The sequence below is a fragment of the Podarcis tiliguerta genome, assembly GCF_965153285.1.
Source record: "Podarcis tiliguerta genome assembly, chromosome: 11".
Taxonomy (NCBI): Eukaryota; Metazoa; Chordata; class Lepidosauria; order Squamata; family Lacertidae; genus Podarcis; species Podarcis tiliguerta.
The window spans coordinates 14,303,240-14,325,277 of NC_139544.1; the positions used below are offsets into that span (position 1 = coordinate 14,303,240).

Here is a 22,038-nt window from a genome sequence, read left to right on the forward strand (position 1 = left end):
CAGGATGTCGCGCATAAATGTTGTTGTCATTGAGGCTGCCACAATCAACGGAGCAATCTGTATCTCACATGAACACAGTGGGACTGTTATCTGAGTAGACATGCACAGAGTTGAACTCCAGGTATCTGTCAATTCTGGATGGGTTTTTGGAAGACTCTTGTGCATGAATTTATTCTGTGTGTGGAGATCAGTGTACACTGATCAATGCACAATCTTCGCAGTAAGGCTCTATTCCGATGGCATGAGTATCCAGAATTGGCCTTTGCAGTCACTTACGGACACACCGTTAAGACAATATTCATGGAAGGCAATCTTACTCAGCTACGAGCTATGGCCGAAAAAGAAGGTATCTGTAAGAACATCCAACTGTAGATGCTTTTCTGTTCTTGGCTATTGAAGCAATTCAGGTCTTTAGATAAACAATTCATTGCTTTGGGGTGCAATCCTGCAATCTGTTGGCAGCAGAAGCAGGCTATCTAGCAGAGAGGAGCTCTGCCCTTGGGACCTGTGACTCTCAGATGAAGGACAGTGTATGAATAAGCAAACATATTAGGGGGAAATCTCTTATCAGGTTTTAAAGCTGAATTGCAATAGCAAGAAGATTCCTCTTATTAATCTCTTTTCCATCTTTGCCCTACTTCTCTTCTAATTCTCTCTTGGATACTAAATTTTCATCTCAAATATCTTTCCTAAGCTTGAGGAAAGTTGGTGTTCACTTGCGCAGGATATCTGTGAATAAAAATAAATCTATAAATCTGGAGCGTTACCGCTTATCCATATCCAATGTACACTTTTAGTGTTGTTGGGTGCATTGCGGTTTGGCTGGCCTGTCGCCTTATTGCTCTGTTTTATTTGCTGGTGCTCCGCTTTCGGTTCTGTAACACTGCTCTCAAAATACTTGGGCAATAACGGCTGTAAAGCTAACGCGATCCCCTGCCTGCCCCAAAGTTAGTATAATAACAAGACTTCTGGGGACAGTGGAAAGGCAGAGCACACAGCAGTATCTGAAAGAAAGAATGTGTTGTGTGTTTGCTGGGGATGTTTTTGCCTGCCTCGTAGCAATTGTCACAACTTTGTAAGGTTTGGCGGTTAGGCATTGGAATAGCCTTGTAGGGGGGAGGGGAGGGGCGGCCATCAGCTGCCCCTCCATGCTCAAAGGTATTCCATTAAAGGAATCTGGGGGTGTGGATCTCATCCGAAGCCTGCGGAGGGTCAGCAATTTTTTTCAGCAGGGGGCCGGTCCACTGCCCCTCAGACCTTGTGGGGGGCCGGACTATATTTTGAAAAAAAAAAGAATGAATTCCTATGCCCCACAAATAATCCAAAGATAAAAAGGTAAAGGGACCCCTGACTATTAGGTCCAGTTGTGACCGATTCTGGGGTTGCGGCGCTCATCTCACTTTATTGGCCGAGGGAGTCGGCGTACAGCTTCCGGGTCATGTGGCCAGCATGACTAAGCCGCTTCTGGCGAACCAGAGCAGCGCACGGAAACGCCATTTACCTTCCCGCCGGAGCGGTACCTATTTATCTACTTGCACTTTGACATGCTTTCGAACTGCTAGGTTGGCAGGAGCAGGGACCGAGCAACGGGAGCTCACCCTGTCACGGGGATTTGAACCACCGACCTTCTGATCAGCAAGTTCTAGGCTCTGTGGTTTAACCCACAGCGCCACCCGCGTCCAATCCAGAGATGCATTTTAAATAAAAGCACACATTCTACTCATGTAAAAACACCAGGCAGGCCCCACAAATAAGCCAGAGATGCATTTTAAATGAAAGGACACATTCGACTCATGTCAAAACACACTGACTCCCGGACCATCCACAGGCCGGATTTGGAAGGCGATTGGACTGGATCAGGCCCCCGGGCCTTAGCTTGCCTGCCCATGGACTAGAGCAATGCCACGACCCCATCGGGAACCCAGGGGATGCTTGAGTCGATCCACATTGGCAGGGCTCCCCCTACTGGTGGTTTACCCTTACCAGACTTCCTGCAAGGTGGGCAGGGAGTCAGATATAGTCTGTTGGTGCCAATGCCTAAGCCAATACCGCTCACATTCTGTAAGCAATAAAGTTGTGGCCTAAATTTGCCCATTGACATTAACCTAAAATTCTGTGTCCTTGGGTCTTTATTCTCCTGGGGGTGGCTTGGGGGCTTTGACACACAACAATGATCGACTGAAAGAAATGCCATTGGCATGCTTTGTGTTTCCAGGATGCTGATCACAAGCAGGGAAATGGGCAGACAATGTAGAATCGTCAGAGTGACATCGGCCGGTTGGCATTTTTCTAAAACAAATGGTTTCGCAAGCCACATTTGACACCCTGTCTAGTAGGTGTAGAGAAATCTCCCCATTAATGGCTATGAAGATGTTGGGGTGCCATAGCCAATACCATACAACTGCATGCTTGCTGACTATACAAGTGTCATCAGCTGCAACTATCCACAGAGCAAAGGGTGGATGTTGGCTGCAGAATGCACACATGCAGAATCTCAGACAAAAGAAACAGTCAGGATCAGACAAACCCTCTGAGAAGCCTTCATTGATTGGCCCCACATTCACTCACACACATACACAGAGACATCTTGTACTTTCTGTCCCTTCCAGCCAGGACAGGACCAAGATAACTTCCTGCAGGGCAACTTTTCTCTGTGTTTTGGTCTATAACCAAGAGAAGCCGGTGTGGTTTTCACCAGAGCAATCTTCTTCGAAAGCCTGTTGTAGTATCGCAAGGTTCTACAGAATGCCATTTAAAACCAATGCCTTAAAAGATTATTTGACAACAAGAACAGGAGTTGGGTGGAGAATGCTAAGGAGGCATTTGTATATGAAAATCTTTGGCTAAGGGGTTAAGCACCTTTCCTGGCAATCCACTAAATCAGGCATGATCAAACTTGGCCCTCCAGCTGTTTTGGGACTACAACTCCCATCATCCCTATCTAACAGGATGATGATCAGGGATGATAGGAACTGTAGTCCCAAAACACAAGTTTGGCCATGCCTGCACTAGATGAACCAATGTGAGTATCCCCTTTTGTTCCCCTAAATTTGGTGCATGTGGGTTTGGAAATTTCATGTATGCCTAGAAAACATATTAAGTGTAGCTTCCAGTTCCAGAAATTCAAAAATATGCTTTGTTTTACAATAAAATTTATTGCTCTTTTTGCTCTAATAACCAGCAGCTAAATACTTCAAACATTCCCAAATCAGATGTCAACTGAAATTTCATTTGCCTTCCATTTATTTACTACTTTAATTCTAGTTGTTCATCCCAAATCATCTCAAAACTGTTTATTGAATATATCCAACACCAGCCAAGTACTTTCACATGTAGTGGATTCTCCTTCCTTCAGGGTTATTAAGCAGAGGTTGGGTGGCCATCTGTCATCTATGATCTAGTTAAGGTTCCTGCATTGCAGAAGGACTAGATGACCCTAGGGGTCTCTGCCAACCCTACAATTCTATAATAATTAGATTTTTTAAAAATATATATATATCAAAAGAAAATCAGCCATGGTATTATTAATAATAATAATAATAATAATAATTGAATTTATATACTGCCCTATACCCGGAGGTTTCAAATATAGGTAAGAAGGGTTTATTTATTTAAATGTACACATGAATACCAAATCTCCCTTTTCAGACTACTAACAGTGTTTAACTTGGAATGCCAACATAAAGTTGAATCATGCTTGTTTTATCTACTTACTTGTGACCCATTTCATGGGCAATAGTAAATGCGAGATTCAAGCCATTATCCTCTGCAATAATACATTTCCGCTTTTCGCTGCACATGCCATTCAGATACGCTATACCTAGAAAACACAAGGATCACAGGTAATCACTACACTTCTTACATTTATTCACTTACAGTGTTTTGGTGCACACGTGCTATATAAGAACAATATTGTTTTCCTGTATGTTGCAAACCTGCAAACCTGCTGTCAACATGACTTTTACAAAAGGCAACATGCTACAAAAGGACAGCTGTAATGTGTGTAATGAATGACCTGATGTATTGAAGAAGGATCTGATTTTTCCCACTCAAAAGTACCCAGATGACATAAAGTAGGGAAGTTTTTAATGTTTGGACTTTTATTCTGTTTTTAATGTTTTGTTGAAAGCCACCCAAAGTGGCTGGGGAAACCCAGCCAGATGGGAGGGGTAGAAATTATTATTATTATTATTATTATTATTATTATTATTATTATTATTATTATTATCCTCTATGGGGATATCATTTCATAACCAGAAGCCACCGCAGAGGTCTTCCCCTAAGGAGCTCAAAAAAGCCTGTACAGTACAGTGGTACCTCAGGTTAAGTACTTAATTCGTTCCAGAGGTCCGTACTTAACCTGAAACTGTTCTTAACCTGGAGCACCACTTTAGCTAATGGGGCCTCCTCTTGCTGCCGCGCCGCCGGAGCCCGATTTCTGTTCTCATCCTGAAGCAAAGTTATTAACCTGAAGCACTATTTATGGGTTAGCGGAGTGTGTAACCTGAAGCGTATGTAACGTGTAGAATATGTAACCTGAGGTACCACTGTATAGTTTTGCCTATGACCACCCAATCTTTATTATGTTATATTTTATATTATTTTATTTATATACCCGGAGGTCTCAGGGCGGTGCACAGAACAAAATCAAAATATAAAACCACAAAATATAGAATCAAAATAACAACCACCCAATAACCACCCCCCCAAAAAAAACACATTTTAAAAGGGCATAGGATGTCAATCAAATCAACCAAAGGCCTGGTTAAAAAGGAACATTTTTGCCTGGTGCCTAAAGGTGCCAGTCAAACCTCCCTGGGGAGAGTGTTCCATAGATGGGGAGCCACTGCAGAGAAGGCCCCGTTCTCGTGTTGCCACCCTCCGGACCTCTTGAGGAAGCACACAAAGAAGCAACCCTTTATAGCAGGCATGGCCAAACTTGGCCCTCCAGATGTTGTTGGCCTACAACTCCCATCATCCCTAGCTAACAGGACCAGTGGTCAGAGATGATGGGAATTGTAGTCCCATAACACCTGGAGGGCTGAGTTTGTCCATGCCTGCTTTATAGCAACCTGATAGGTAAATTACAGTGAGATTAGTGGCAGGTGAAAAATGACTCAGCTTCATAGCTGAATGAACCAATATCTCCTCAGTATAACTTTCTGTCATCCACTGCGAAGCTAAATTAGACAAAAAGTAGGGGGTTGCAAGACACACACATACATCTCTAATGCTTCCATAAGGTAAGAACCAAATTGCTCAGTTTCTAAAGTGTTTCAGCTGGACTGAGCTTAAGGGGTTTTTTCTTCTTCTGAAAAAGCAATCTGCTACACAAGCCGGCCACATTCTGGTTGCAACAAAATTATTAGCAGTATTAAAAGTTTGGGAGAAAGGAGGATTCCTTGGCTGTGCTCAGCGTTTTTAGTTTTTTGGGTTTTTTTTACATCATGTGTATCACAACAACACTGAGTAGGAAGCTGGAGAAAGAGGGGCAAAGGTCTCCCAAGTTAGCACCTCATTTAAAATGAGCAGGAAAAACAATTCTTAACATGGTCCAAATGTTTTAGTATGTCTGTCAGCGCACAGAGGAACCTCTGCTACAATGCCTCCATTGTTTTGCCTCAAGCACAGTAGCCCGGAGTATGGTTAGATGATATACTGAGCAAACCCCCCCCCCCCCAAAAAAAACCCCACATATACACTTATTTACGTTTGTGATTTTTATTTCGGAGCATTTAACAATGATCGTGTCTTCTTGTAGAGGCTTGAGGTAAAGGTACCCCTGACTGTTAGGTCCAGTTGCAGATGACTCTGGGGTTGCACGCTCTTCTCAATTTACAGGCCAAGGGAGCCGACGTTTGTCCGCAGACAGTTTTTCCGGGTCATGTGGCCAGCATGACTAAGCCGCTTCTGGCGCAGCAGAACACCGAAACCAGACCAGCGCATGGAAGCGCCGTTTACCTTCCCGCCAGAGTGGTACCTATTTATCTAAAGATAAAGGTACCCCTGACCATTAGGTCCAGTAGTGGACAACTCTGGGGTTGCGCACTCATCTCACTCTATAGGCCAAGGGGGCTGGTGTTTGTCCGCAGACAGCTGCCGTGTCATGTGGCCAGCATGACTAAGCTACTTCTGGTGAACCAGAGCAGTGCATGGAAACGCTGTTTACCTTCCCGCCGGAGCAGTACCTATTTATCTACTTGCACTTGACATGCTTTTGAACTGCTAGGTGGGCAGGAGCTGGGACCGAACAACGGGAGCTCACCCCGTCGTGGGGATTCGAACTGCCGACCTTCCGATCGGCAAGCCCTAGGCTCTGTGGTTTAGATCACAGCACCACCCTGTTGAGGTATACTGGAGGCAATACAATAGGAAACTTACTAAGCAGTGTTCTCAGTGAAAACATTTTTTTAAAAAAAAGTTCCTAGCAATACAGAGGGAAAATCAATTTTACTTTGGAAAGTTTCCCTTTGGGCTTAGGCTACACTAATGAGATATATATCTCAAAACTATTCCCGTCCGAGATGTAAGGCTGTTTGCTTGTTCAAAAGAGTGTTAGGGGACCTGGGACTGCAACTCAACAACATCTGGACGGCTGAAGATTACCTGCTGATTCAAACCACTTTACACCTGACCTTTTCTTATAAAATGCCAGAGGTGGCTAACAAGACACTCAGAACATGTTTTAGAAATTCATAATGCACAAAACACTTTTTTAAAAATCTAAAAATTGATATATACAAACATATAAATGATCAGCTAAACACACACCATTACAAAAAATCTATACTTAAAGCACAGCCGTCCAATACACAATATTTTGAGGCTCTGTTGTGGTTTCCATAATCTCTTAGCAGCAAGATCGCTCGTAGAATGACAAGGGGCACTTTTGCCGTCAGTTCCTTCACTATAACATAAAGTTGCATTTACTTTGGAAAGTGAGACTGCAAATCCCCATATTTTATTTTCTATCTTAGCCATATTTTTCATTAGTTTAGAATTTTTGTGTGTCTGTTTTTTTTCTTTTCATTTTTGACCAAGTGAACTCACCTTTATATTTCTGTAGACCAGAAACTCTCCATTCTGCCACTGCATAAGGTCACTACTTATTCTTGGATGCCAAACATTTCAAGTTAAGATAAAATCTGTGGGATGTTTCTCATATTTAAAATTTCCTGACTCACTGTTTTGGAAGATATGACTTACCTGGAAGCATGTTGCAAGCAAAACATATAAAACCCGTGTTCTTTGTTATTTCATTTCTTATTAAACATAGCTGACCTTGTGCTCGAAAGCCACATCAAACAGTAGCTACTGAATGTAAATCAGTCAACTACCAGCTGTGAACTAGTTTCAAGTCTTGTCCTTTGTTATTAATTTCATGTGTTAAGAAAGAGAAACTGGCTTCAGCTGAGCAGCTGCTCCTGCTTAGTCATTCCAACATTAGGTAAGAGAAAGATGTTTGTGTGTGTGTGTCCTCTACTTCTTCCTGTGGCTTATTAGCACAGCTGGAATGGTTTCAAGGTTAAATCCATGATGGGGGTTCGGAACTGAACAACTGATCTTCTGTAATGGTTAAGCCGCTGGCTAAAGATATGAACTGGATCTTATTCAAGTTTACTCAGAAGTACAGTGGTACCTTGGTTCTCAAACTTAATCCGTTCCAGAAGTCTGTTCCAAAACCCAAGCATTCCCAAACCAAGGCACACTTTCCCATAGAAAGTAATGCAAAATGGATTAATCTGTTCCAGACTTTTTAAAACAACCCGTAAAACAGCAATTTAACATGAATTTTACTATCTAACGAGACCATTGATCCTTAAAATGAAAGCAAAAAAAAAAAGGACTGCAGTCACACAATCTATCTATCTATCTATCTATCTATCTATCTATCTATCAGTAGCTGAACTTGGTTCCACACAGTCGCAAAAACAAAAACACAAAATAAATAGCAAAAACACACAGAGCTCAGTGTAACACTCAGAACAGAAGTGTGGCACTCAAAACGGAGCACGTTCGACTTCCAAGAAAAGTTCGCAAACCGGAACACTTACTTCTGGGTTTGCAGTATTTGGGTTCCACGTTGTTTGAGTACTAAGGCATTTGAGAACCGAGGTACCATTGTAACTCCCAAAGCAAACAGAATGCATAAGATTGCAACTTTAATCCATAAAGAAAAAATTCACCACTAAGCAACAAAACCTGAGAATTGGATCTAATCACAAGAATAAATGTAGAATCATATCCAAGCCTGTGACTTAGGTTTGTAAAGTACTTTCATAATCAAAAGTCACCAGGCCATGTATTATAGCCTGATAATACAATGACCGAGAACTACCTCGCGTATATGCTCTAATTATTATTTTTTGTCAGTGCTTACATTTATACTACGTTATGTTTAGTTTCGGGGGGTTTTTAAAGTGAAAAATTGCTTCACATTCCTGACAAAATCTACTAAAAACCTTCAAATTTAAGTGCATGTGCATGACCTTGCTGTGGAATTAATCAGTTGTATATAAATTCAATAAATAATAATAATATTAGGGGGCAGGGAGGAACTTGCCTGAAGACAAATTGGGCTAGTCTGGGGTTGGTTGGTTTTTTGCCTACCTCATAGCAACTGTCACAACTTGCTGGTGGAAAAAAGGCACTGGGTTTGTTCCTTAGTCTAAAACAGGCATGGCCAAACTTGGCCCTCCAGCTGTTTTGGGACTACAACTCCCATCATCTCTAGCTAACAGGACCAGTGGTCAGGGGTGATGGGAACTATAGTCCCAAAACAGCTGGAGGGCCAAATTTGGTCATGCCCAGCCTAAAACAAATGTGAGGAGGAGCCAGGAGGAAGGTTCCTGTCTGAATCACCAGACGGGGTCGACCACGCCACAGAACTTCCCAAATGGCATCCTGGAGGGATTCCTCTTTTTGATACGTTTCATGGGAAGATCCTTAACCCAGGATTGACCCTGGCCGATGCAGGATACAAACACGCAGTAAAGGTAAAGGGACCCCTGACTGTTAAGTCCAGTCACGGACAACTCTGGGGTTGCGGCGCTCATCTCGCTCTATAGGCTGAGGGAGCCGGCGTTTGTCCGCAGACAGCTTCCAGGTCATGTTGCCAGCATGAATAAGCCACTTCTGGCGAACCAGAGAAGCGCACGGAAATGCTGTTTACCTTCCCGCCAGAGCGGTACCTAATTATCTACTTGCACTTTGACGTACTTCCGAACTGCTAGGTTGGCAGGAACAGGGACCGAGCAATGGGAGCTCACCCCATTGCGGGGATTCGAACCGCCAACCTTCTGTTCGGCAAGTCCTAGGCTCTGTGGTTTAGACCACAGCACCACCCGCCCAGTACCTATGCCAAAAAAGCCTGCTTACATCTGTAATTAATAAAGTTGTGGCCATTTTGATCGCAATATGTTGTCGTATCATTTTTACTGCTTCACGTGCCCCAGCCCTGGTGACCTTGGGCTCATTGAGCCTGGGCCCACAACAGTGCAGAGGTGAGACTTTTATGCCAAAACCCATGCTGCTCTGTTACTGCAGGAAGTTCTTCAGGACTAACCAATCAGTCATTTGATAGGCAAAAATTTTAGATGGCATTAAATTGAGGCTAATGACATCCATACTGAGAGAAAGGTTGATTTCACAAAGTCTGAAAGCATTTTTATTCATCCAAAAAAACTCGATTTATTTTATTGATTTCTCTAAGGAGCTCAAGGTGCTGTACATAGTCCTCCCACTGAGCTATATAAGGCTATTATATGGTACGTTTAAAGTAAAATGCACACTCCTTAAAATTACATGCATCAATACTGAAAAGTGGTACTTACAAAGGTTACTAGAATTTATCACATTTATTTTGCAAGAAAAATAATCTTTTGTGTTCTTACAATGTCTTTGAATGTGAATTTTATTATGTTGAGCGCAACATAAGGCTTCAGTTGTTTGCAGTAAGTTAAGCCACTGAAATAGCAAATATGATCTATATTATGTTCATGTGTTTCTGTTTTCTTTGACTATATACAAGTGTTTTTCAGACACGCATGCTTCGGAGCACGACTTGGGGGAAATTAACTTTGACTTGCAGCTCTATTTCTAAGAAACTCATATTCATTTTCTTTCAGCACATCAAGTGTTTCCCATTAGTGAAAGAGGAAAGGAGGGAGAGATAAAAAGCTTTCTGCGCTGTTGTTGCTTAAAAAGTGTAAATAATATGTGGTACTTTTGAAAGTGCTCTGTACAAGACTGCTGCCTGGGACCACTGACGACTCATTTGTCACTTAAAAGATGTATCAGTGACCATACATACAGCATTGAAGAGATAAGAGAGCTTTGAAATATCAAGCAGTATATAGATCCCTATAAATAAAAATCGCAACACTTTAATGTAGAATAATCTCAAGGAAGAACAGCCAAGCACTGGAATCGGAGGGAGAATTAAACTACACTGGCAAAGTTATATATGTATGTATAGACACAATCTTCTGCCCCTAAAACACAGTCCTCAAGGCAAAAATCAGAGAAGAAACCATCCCTAGCAAGATAAAAAACACACTTAAAAATTTAGCAGAATAAAAATCTCTCAATTGTCTATCTAAAAAACATTAGAGAAGAGGCCAATCTAACTATGTTTGGCAGAGAATTGCACAAAGTGTCACCACTGAAAATGCTATTCTATCCTAATATAACATATGTGGCTAGTAAAAAAAAACTTGTATCTAAATACCTTCCAGATATTGCTGGACTATAACACCCATAATCCCCATTGATTGGCTATGCTGGCTGGGTTTTCACTCTAGCAACTTCTAGATGGCAGCCCCAGTCTAAATATCTACAGCAGCTTCTTATGTTTTGTTTAATGATGTGAATAAAACCAATGTGAATTGAAAACGCCGGGGAACATTCTTCATTTAGTGTCTCCAAAACATATGGGCTACAATTAATAATAATAATACAATTTTTATTATTTATACCCCACCCATCTGACTGGGCCACCCCAGCCACTCTAGGCGGCTTGCAACAAATATGAAAGCATAATAATAATAATAGTAATAATAATAATAATAATTTATTATTTATACCCCGCCCATCTGGCTGGGCTTCCCCAGCCACTCTGGGCAGCTTCCAACAAAATATTAAAATACTGTAATACATCAAACATTAAAAGCTTCCCTAAACAGGGCTGCCTTCAGCTGCCTTCTAAAAGTCTGGTAGTTGTTCTCTTTGACATCTGGTGGGAGGGCATTCCACAGGGAGGGTGCTACTACCGAGAAGGCCCTCTGCCTGGTTCCCTGTAACTTGGCTTCTCACTGTGAGGGAACCGCCAGAAGGCCCTCGGTGCTGGACCTCAGTAGAACGATGGGGGTGGAGACGCTCCTTCAGATATACTGGACCAAGGCCATTTAGGGCTTTAAAGGTCAGCACCAACACTTTCAGTTGTGCTCGGAAACGTACTGGGATACGTTTAATGGAATAATGGAAGCATAATGGAAACACTAAGCATAATGGAAACACCAAACATACAAAACTTCCTGATACAGGGCTCCCTTCAGATTTCTTCTAAAAGTTGTGTAGTTCTTTATCTCCTCGATATCTGATGGGAGGGTGTTCCACAGGCTGGGCACCACTGTCGAGAAGGCCCTCTGCCTGGTTCCCTATAGCTTTACTTCTGGCAGTGAAGGTCCTCGGAACTGGACCTCATCTAAAGTGTGCTTGTTTTCACACAAAAATAGGCAATTTCAGCTTATTGGAAGCTTGGATATGGTGACATGCAACACTTTCATTTGTAACCTGCATTCCCAGGATTCATCTGTCACTTGAGGACCAGCCCTGAAGAGCACCTTTAGGAATTAGCCTGGGCCTAAACACGCCTTCCTGTCTAGTCTTCCACAGGAACCTGCCTTATGCTGAGTCAGACCAACAAGCACCCCATCTAGCTCAATACTATCAAAACTGACTGGCAGAAGCTGTCCAAGGCTTCGGACAAGGAGTGTCTCACAGCCCTACCTGGAAATTCCATGGATTGAACTTGAGACCTTCTGCATGCAAAGCAGCTGTTCTTTCAATGAGCTATGGCCCTTCCCAGTTAGTGAACAATCCTGAACAGCTTTTTAAAACAACATATGAAAAGGAGAGGTGTTCATTCTTCCACTGTTTTCTGGCCACACACATAAAAGAAGCACCCTTTGTGCGTTTCTGGCATACTCAAGACATCATAATATTTTTCAAATTGTATGCAATTTGCCAAACTGAAGAAGACACACTGTCTCTTAAGTGCTTCTCTGCGGATGGAAAGTGGATCAGTCTCTCACTTGAAGAGCGGAAGCAGACGACATCTCTTGACATTTATCTTACACTGACACATGGTAACTAGAGATAATAGCCAGTTTTGTTTTTGAGAGTGACAGTCTGTGCCCTTTTCCATTGCCTATCCTTCTAATAAGATCCAGGAATATGTATTCATATTCTCTCACACGCTCGGTTAGGTTTTTGGAGCAATAGTAAAGGGAATTTGGCCATTTCACTTAAAAAGGAGAGGAGCACAAACGACGGTCATTTGTGGTGCTTAAAGGCTCCAGCTGGAAAGAGCTCACAACTGTTTTGTGAACACTGATTTGCTCTTCTAAGAGCGTGCTTTAGAACTGGCTTACGTGCCAGTATTGCTCTGTGTTCTCTCAGTTTGTTCTTTGCAGCTTTCCCACTACTGAAAATATAATTCCTTTGACTACAGTTTTTCCAGGGGATGGGCTGAGTCAAAGAACACATCACAAGCACATTATCACGTGCACGTTATCAATGTCATCCATGATGACATGGACTTTGATGCAGCTGTAACAAAAGCCAAAGACTCCTTTATTGAGTAAGGACAAACTATTCTGAATACATAGATGTATTTGTTTTATTGGAACTGATTTTGAAAAGCTTGCGCTCTTCTCAGCACAGGGGAGTTTTGCAATATAGAATGGCTGCAGACATTGCACCCTGGTTTATAATGGTATTTAGCATCACTCACATATCAAGGGAGAGTTTAGCTCAGCATCTAGAGTAGCCACTATGAAGAGAAATTAAAACATGCTAAGAATGCAGCCGCTGCTTATCAGTATTCACCGTGAAGACCTGTGCTCAGCTAGCGAGGTGTCAGATCTTAGAAATAAATAAACAAAAGGGAAGGACAGGAATTTACTAGGACATAAACTCCAGAATCAGGTTCTGTGTGTGTCTTCTCTCTGAGACAGTCACAAATACTGCAATTCACAATTTATATCATGCTGCTTCTTAATTCATACATGAGTCTGAAGAGCGTATTTCCATTTTTTCATCTTATATGAAGCCAGGCTAAAGATGGAGTGAGACACAAAAAATTATTTTACCCACCTCACTACACATATTGGAACAATGTATCTGAGTCTATAAAAACACTGGGAAAATGTGTCTAACCACCAGTCCAGTATGTTTAATTTGTTCAGCGCAAAACATCCTATTTTATAATTCCCAGAGCCAAGACTTGTAAATAAACTGTCCTACGCAGTAGGATATGAGTGGCAAGTCTAATAAATTCACTGAGGGTGCAACCTGTCTGCTTGGCAGTAAGTCCCATTGTTTACTGAGTAAATAGAGCAGGAACGCAGCATCAAATGTTTGTCATTCACTCATCAAAATAGTTTCACTGGCGAATGAATTTAGAGCAATGTTTTTGGGTGGGCAGGTCATTTTGCATGAATGATTGTCTCCAGTTCTTCAAGTTTTTCTGCTTATATTAATTCACCTACATAACACCTTTGGCTACCATAAACAATGATATATTAATAGGAGCTACCGTATTTTTCCATGTATATGACGCCCCCGTGTATAAAATGACCCCTACTTCTTTTAACCCAAAATTAAGAAATCAATATTCTTGGGTTGCCAGAGTTCTTGAGAGTCCCATGGACTGCAAGAAGATCAAACCTATCCATTCTTAAGGAGATCAGCCCTGAGTGCTCACTGGAAGGACAGATCCTGAAGCTGAGGCTCCAATACTTTGGCCCCCTCATGAGAAGAGAAGACTCTCTGGAAAAGACCCTGGTGTTGGGAAAGATGGAGGGCAGAAGGAGAAGGGGACGACAGAGGATGAGATGGTTGGACAGTGCTCTCAAAGCTACTAAGATGAGTTTGACCAAACGGCGGAAGGCAGTGGAAATCAGGAGTGTCTGGCGTGCTCTGGTCCATGGGGTCACGAAGAGTCGGACACGACTAAATGACTAAACAACAAACAAGAGTTGTTGATCACCCTCAAAGTTGTTGATTGCCCCACCAAAAATGGTGTATAAGACAACCCCCCACCCATTTTTTACTCAAAAAAATTAGGAAAAAAACCATTGTCTTATACACAGAAAAATACAGTATTTTCTCTTACAATATCTCATCCTTCTATTTTGTGACTAGGCTCTGCTATGATGTCATTTCTACTTTCGTATAATATTAGCTGATATTAGCATTACCTTGCACACACACACATTGCCATGGGAGCTATTTCCTCATAGTGCAGTTCCAATCTGCTGCATCGAAACCAGGAACTGTGGTTTGTTTTGCTCCAACAAACTATAATCAGTAAGTCTTGGTGACAGATCATGGTTTGTTGGAAGCAAAACAAATAATACATCGTACTGACATAATGCAAAGCCCGTGGTTTGCTTCCTTCTAGTACAAGCAGGGAGAAATGGGAAGAATCAGACCAGATGCAATATGCTCATGCACATAGACTATGGTTTCTGGCATACCATGATGTGCCAATGTGGCCAGATTTTAGGTACATTCCAATTGTACCTAAATTGGAGAAAACTATTGCCTGTTTTCCTGCCAACCTAGCAGTTCGAAAGCACCTCAAAGTGCAAGTAGATAAATAGGTACCGCTCCAGCGGGAAGGTAAACGGCATTTCCGTGTGCTGCTCTGGTTCACCAGAAGTGGCGTAGTCATGCTGGCCACATGACCCGGAAGCTGTACGCCGGCTCTCTCGGCCAGTAAAGTGAGATGAGTGCCACAACCCCAGAGTCAGCCACGACTGGACCTAATGGTCAGGGGTACCTTTACCTTTACCTATTGCCTGTTTAGGAACTTATATAATAGGTTGTCTGAGGGAAAGTGAAATGGATATATATTGGTCTACCAGCCTAGGAGGTTAGCACAATATAGACACAACCCAAGCAAACTGAATCACTTTTAAAGATTATTGGTTCCAATGAGAAGTTAATCACTGCCTAGCTCTCAATGGGATTTTCTTGGAAACAGATATGTATAAGCCTTCCCTAACTTAAATTTAGATGTGCAAACTACTTATGACATCAAAGAGACTTAGACAACTTCTTAGTGAAACATTTGAGTACATTCAGGTTAATATTAATGCTTACTCCTTCCTGTGATATGGATAAGATTGCATACCATGCTTCAATTTTTGTAAACTTTAAACAGCCGTAAATTGTTCTCTTGACATTACTTCAACATTTTTCTTTTAACTTTCTTTGGCTAGCACCGCAATTTACAACATGTTAAAAATTCCTGGAATGTCCTATCTCAGTTGCCCTATAAATACACTGGGAGAAGATTTGTTACTTCATACTTGTTTGCCTTCTGTCTAATCCTTACAAGTGATCTATTTAAATTCCAAATTCAACCTTCCACTTTTAACTATTAATCTGTCACATTCTCAGAAAAGGAAAATCACAGGTACTGATCTGAAGTAACCATAATCTTAAACCAATGGTGCTACAGCTGTTGTGATACCAGATTATGCCCCAATATACTTTATGTTAACAATTTACATTAGCATTTGGTAATCTTTCTTCTTGCAGTTCTTGCTTTCAAAATAATAACATTCATATCACTGTTGACATAGTCATCATTTATACTTAGAAAATATCTGGTTGTGTTTTTATTAAAGGTATATCAATGCAATGGAGAGCATTGCTCATTCTTAAAAAAAAAAAAAAATACAGTACAGACAAGATCAGGGGTCAGCAAACTTTTTCAGTAGAGGGCCAGTCCACTGTCCCTCAGATCTTGTAGGGGGCCAGGCTATATTTTTTTGTGGGGGGACGGGACGAATTCCTATGCCCCACAAATAAACCAGAGATGCATTTTAAATAAAAGCACACATTCTACTCATGTAAAAACACGCTGATTCCAGGACCGTCCATGGACCAGATTTAGAAGGTGATTGGGCTGGATCCGGCCCCTGGGCCTTAGTTTACCTACTCATGGGCAAGATCAAGAAGTCCAAAGAAACTGCAACCAACTTCCAACCAAACTTTTAACTTGACTTGTTGAATACTTTCATTACTGCCCTTCCCAAAGCGTGCAGAAATCTCGATTCAACGTACATGATTGGACTAAATGGCTGTGATCCAGAGGGCTATTTAGGTATGCCCACTTTCCTTCCCCACTTTGACAAGTAGACCCACAAGCCATTTAACAAACTGCTTTTGAAACCCTCCGCAGTTTCAGGGCAATTGCCATGTGGCATAAGAAGCTGACATATGATGAATATTGGCAAAACTCCTTTGGCTGCACAGTGCCAACTACACTCTTGTTTCAAACCTAGGCAACGTCATTTAGACCTCCCGAAATTTACAGTTCTAGGATTCCATGAATATGTTTCTGTATGAAGACCAGTATGCAGTTTTAATTCACCCCAAATTGGTACCCTTAATGATTTTTCTGTTTGTCACCTCTAGTGCTTGCTAAAATTAAGGTATTGTTCCAAGTTTATGGAACACGAGTAATAACTTACATCAAGTGCATTGAAAGGCACCGTATCTTTTATCACTTAATATTATGTATCCTACAGATTCACTTTGACTGGAAAAAAATACATTTCAAATAATGCTTAATAACAGTAGTTTTTCTTTGGATGTTGAATTGAGAACCCTTTTTGATTGAAATGAAAAAAATAATATGAAGATAAAGGTCTAATCTAATTCAGTTTCACCTATGGTTCTGGATATATGAAAACATTATTTCAAAATGTGGAACTTTATTTAAATCAATTATTTAATGTGCATCTTTTCTTGATTTAAATCAATGCACCCCAATTCATCATAACATGTGAGCTAAGCAATGAGTGACAGGACTTCATTGCTCCATGGGCTTCCTCTCCTGTAGCTCACACCACTGATTGGTAGGACAAGGAGATGAGCTAGCCAATAGGAAAGAGAAGAAATGGAGACAGTGTGATGAGACATGGAGCACCAACAACCCTTTGTCTCTTACGATGCCTAGGTTAGTCCCAACTAATCACTGAAAGCAATGGAGCGGTATATAATTAAGTTGCATCAATGTCAAAATGCTTAGCCTTGGTCAACTTGCTAGAGTACCAAACACGTTATCATTATGATGGACTTTTGCATTTTAACGGCCTATAAGCATTCCTCCCCACATATTATAATCAAGCATCCACATCTCCCAATAGTGCTGTATTTTAAAGGCATTATTGTTATTTGTTTCACTTACCAACAGTATCACACGGTTCATCTTTATGTACACAGAAATCCTTCCTAAAATTGGGAGGGAAAAGAAGACAAAGCCTTAAGAAAATTGTGCTGTCAGATGCTCATTTATGCAAATTTTAACCGCTTAATAAATGACAAGGCTCCTCTATGTCAAAAAAGAACACGTGAAGGAAATCCTGAAATTATCAAATGACACTTCAACCTTAAATCTGCAATTTATTTCCCATTTAAAGTGTATGTGGCATCAGGTTGATTAGTTATCTTCCTTAATCATCTGAAATTCACAGATTTGTCAGATTTTTCATCCCCTACTGAAACTAAAGAGACTTCCACATGGGTACTTATCCTGAGATCAGTGCTGTTCATGCATGCATGTTTCTCAATATGTCCATACACTGTTCTCAGCATTAAAGTGCAAGCCAGGGTGTCCAATTTAAGATGGATTTAACCTTTCCACCAATCAATCAATCAATCAATCAATCAACAAACTGTTTTGCAATATCTAAATGATCTGCAATGTAACATTAGCCATCCCCGGTTGCTCAACCAAGCTTCGATTCATTGGGGAAGATCGGATTTTTGCAAGTGAAAATGTAGATGAGCTCTAACACTGCTCTAAGTGTCCAAAATGGTACTGGGAGAATTATCTTAAGACGCTAGCAATGCAATTATTGCTGTTACCCTAGTTGGATACAAGTGCAATAAATAAAGCAGCATTTCCTTACCCCATCTCTGGGGACAGAAGAAGAAAGAGATCTACTTTCCATGGTTTTCTTGATGTGTTGAGAACCCTGGTATACTCAAGCAGGGGATTTAGGGAAGACACCACATGGGAATGTAAGTTGCGCCTATCTCCAGTCCAACTGTGCTGTTTTCAGGTCACTTAGATTATCATTCATTTTTAAAAGTTTACAGTCACGGAAATATTCCAGACTGGAGTATTCTCCCTCATGGGGTCATCGTCTTGCATGGAAGCCCCAAACAACATGACTCTACAACTGTGTTTCCCAAACTTGGGTCTCCAGCTGCTTTTGGACTACAATTCCCATCATCTCTGACTACAGGTCTTGCTAGCTAGAGATGATGGGAGTTGCAGTCCAAAAACATCTGAAGACCCAAGTTGGGGAAACACAGCTCTAAAACAATAAAAAAGAGGTTATGAAAAGAAAGTATACAATTAAATATGGAAGTGTTCCCTGTTTCTAACCACTGAGCTAAATCTCAACATACAGGTGACTCTCAATTTATGCTGGGGTTACATTCCAGGAATAGCGTCTACAGCCAAAATCGTATATAGGACTCAGCTATACTGCCGCACATAAAACGTTTTAAGTGTGTTGTAAAGTGCAGTATACAAATGTGACACTAGATGGCGATGGTGAGCTATGGCGAATTCGATATATTTTTCAAAACTTTTTTTTAAAAAAAATGCATTTTCACAACTTCTTTTATATGTGTGTAGACTCCACCATAGTCAAAGAACATTGGGTTCAATATTAAGATTGACAAAGTCTTTTTCCATGAACACCTGCCCCCTTCGTTTCTTTTTCTTTAATTTGCCAAACATGTAAAGCTGAACGTGCACAAGTTAAATCGCGTAGGCTGCAAGTTAGCTGTACTAGATTACAATATGCCAGTATTTGCAGTACAGGAGGTGAATCATGTGTTAAGGCCGATGCAAACATATTAGCAGTTAGACATAGGGTTTAATGTTTGTGAATCTGGAGGGGGGAAAGCCTGTGGGTGTTATGAATGCACTTACATAACTGCTCTTAAGGTTAATATCTGTTTAAAGAATGAGAAAGAGGAGAACAAATGTAAAATATAACAAGGCACAAATAGAATGGAAGTTGTACTTTGTCAAAAATAAAATTGAGATTTGTATATGCACAGCCTAATAATTAGAATATATGTGGGCTGAGATGCTTTAATTCAGCTGATTTCTATCCTGGTTGAAGTAAACTTCCAAAAGTTTAATTATGAGAGTTTGGGGAAATAGAACTCTTAAGTCTTGGCAACACTGAAGTACAATTGCATCCTGTGCAATGAGACAAATGTAAAACATTCCCTAATTTCCAAGAATAAGAACTGTATTCCTTGGAGACTAGGCTGCCCAATAAAAGTTTATGATACTCCAGATACACCTATAAACAATTCATTATTTATTTGTGTCCTCATTTCTACATAGGGAAGTTGCAGGAGGGTCATCATGTAGCATCTGAATCTACAGAATGGATTGCAGTGTTGCTCTAGCAATTGTTTTTTTCAAATTCTTTAAGTGACTTTATTATTAATTAGCACCACTAAAATCTTAGTGGGCCAATGGTACAAAATGCTCTGGAAAGGCTAAAAACACATTTAAATGCACATTTAATTTAAACATGTAAATGAAACCATTCATAAGTATCTTCCTGCAAGAGGTATATAAAGGCATGCACACGATTTATATGGCCAAATTTGCCTTATAGTCTGTGTCCTGTTTCCCCTCAAACTTGATTAACACTAGCTTCCCCCTCCCCACTCTGGCTCCCCACTCAGTTTCACAGAGCCCCTCTCATCCAAAATCTTCTTCCCTTCTTCCCCCCAATGCCAGCCCCTCAATTTCTGGTCTCCCGCTTTTTGTGGAAAGCTTACAAGCAATGGCTCTTCATGGTAGGCTGGGTGATTTTCTTATCAGTAAATGTGACTGTGAAGAAGGAAGCCAGCCTACAATCTGGATCATTTCCCCTCTCCTTCCCACTTCAGTTGTTCCCAGTCTCTAAAATTAAAGATGGGAGTAAGCCAAGCTCAGCATTGAAGTAACATCTGAGCTTTCAGATTTTATTGTCTTCCTGTGAGTGGATCTTTATGCTCCAAATGCTTTCTTTTCCTTTGCAAGCCTATAGGGCTTGAGGACTGAATCAATCTCTGAAACAACTGCCATCACTCAGCACAAGAATCAACACATATGCTTGCAGTTCAGCACTGTGATAATAAGTGAGCCTTCCTCAACTTCCACCAACCCCAGGAAGCATGGTCAATAGTCAGGGATGATGGAAATTGGAGTCCTAAACCCCCGAAGGTCACCAGGTTGGGGAAGTCTGTAAAGGTAAGCTGAAATAACACATTATTCTGTTCTAACTCCCATCTCATTGAGTAACCAACTAGGTATCTCCAACCCCTTGAAAGATTCCATCAATGGTGTCTCCCAAAAAATTTTACACATCACCTGGGAAGACAGGCGAACTAATGCCAATGTGCTGGAAGAAGCAAAGATCGCCAGTGTAGAAGCGATGGTTCTTCAACATTGACTTCATTGGACTGGTCATGTTGTGCAGATGCCTGATTATCGTCTTCCTAAGCAACTACTCTATTCCAAACTTAAAAATGGAAAGCGTAATGCTGGTGGTCAACAAAAGAGGTTTAAAGACTATCTCAAGGCAAATCTTAAAAAATGTAGTATAAACACCGACAACTGGGAAACACTGGCCTGTGAGCACTCCAATTGGAGAACAGCCTTTACCAAAAGTGTCATGGACTTTGAAGACACTCAAACTCAGGATGAAAGGGAGAAACGTGCTAAGAGGAAGGCATGCTTGGTAAACCCTCATCGTGATCAACTCCGGCTCGGAAACCTATCTCCCCACTGTGGAAGGGCATGTGGATCCAGAATTGCCCCCACAGTCACTTACAGACTCACTGTTAAAACCGTGTTTATGGAAGACAATCTTACTCGGCTACGAGTGATTGCCAAAGAAGAAAGATTTGTCTAGAACTGTACTGCATATTCCATGTGGAAGTCACAATAAGGGATACTTTCGTATCTTCTATTATCAGTTCAAGCAATCATAATTTGCAAGTGATTTACCAAGCTTATAGAGGTTATAATAGTCCTTCAAGTGGGAGCAAAATGTAACTTTTAAAAGATTTATGGCAGTTTTCTGAAGCTTAAATGAAGTGACTAATGGCAAAAAAGAATCTGAGGCAAGAATGGGCAACTGCTAGTCTGTCATTTCCATAAATTACTATACTCATAAACTAAAACCTATTAAATATAGCAGTAGAAGAGGTCCTTCAGGCAATGCAAAGCCTAAATATTCAGCTACTCCATATAAAGCCTACTATTATACAGGAATCTCTTCAAAGAAACATATAAAACAGGCAGGTATGGAAAGGGTGAGATGCATAGCAAATGACAAAGAAATACGGCAGGGAAGGATGGTACAGAAAAATCCCACATGTACTTAATATTAAATCTTCCAGAACTATGTCTTTCTGCTCAGCCCAGATACGATGTATCATAACTCTAGATTTAAAATGAAGGTTCCATATATAAGTACAAAAGAAAAGTTTGGGGACTTTACTAGCAAGTACTTCATTTCAGAAGGCTGATCGACGAAGAATTGATGCTTTTGAATTATGGTGCTGGAGGAGACTCTTGAGAGTCCCATGGACTGCAAGGAGATCAAACCTCTCCGTTCTGAAGGAAATCAGCCCTGAGTGCTCACTGGAAGGACAGGTCCTGAAGCTGAGGCTCCAATACTTTGGCCACCTCATGAGAAGAGAAGACTC

At 41.1% G+C, this 22,038-nt stretch overlaps 1 protein-coding gene across 2 annotated transcripts in view; it reads right to left on the bottom strand.

Moving 5' to 3' along the window:
• ADAMTS19 (ADAM metallopeptidase with thrombospondin type 1 motif 19) overlaps positions 1-22,038 on the bottom strand; it is a 124,717-nt gene that overhangs the window by 59,020 nt on the left and 43,659 nt on the right. For both annotated transcript variants that reach the window (XM_083403658.1, XM_083403657.1), the window contains exons 7-8: positions 17,489-17,532; positions 3,715-3,820 (exon numbers count right to left, since the gene is read on the bottom strand). In XM_083403658.1, coding sequence (XP_083259784.1) covers positions 3,715-3,820; positions 17,489-17,532 — 150 coding nt within the window. The remainder of the gene's footprint in view (positions 1-3,714; positions 3,821-17,488; positions 17,533-22,038) is intronic.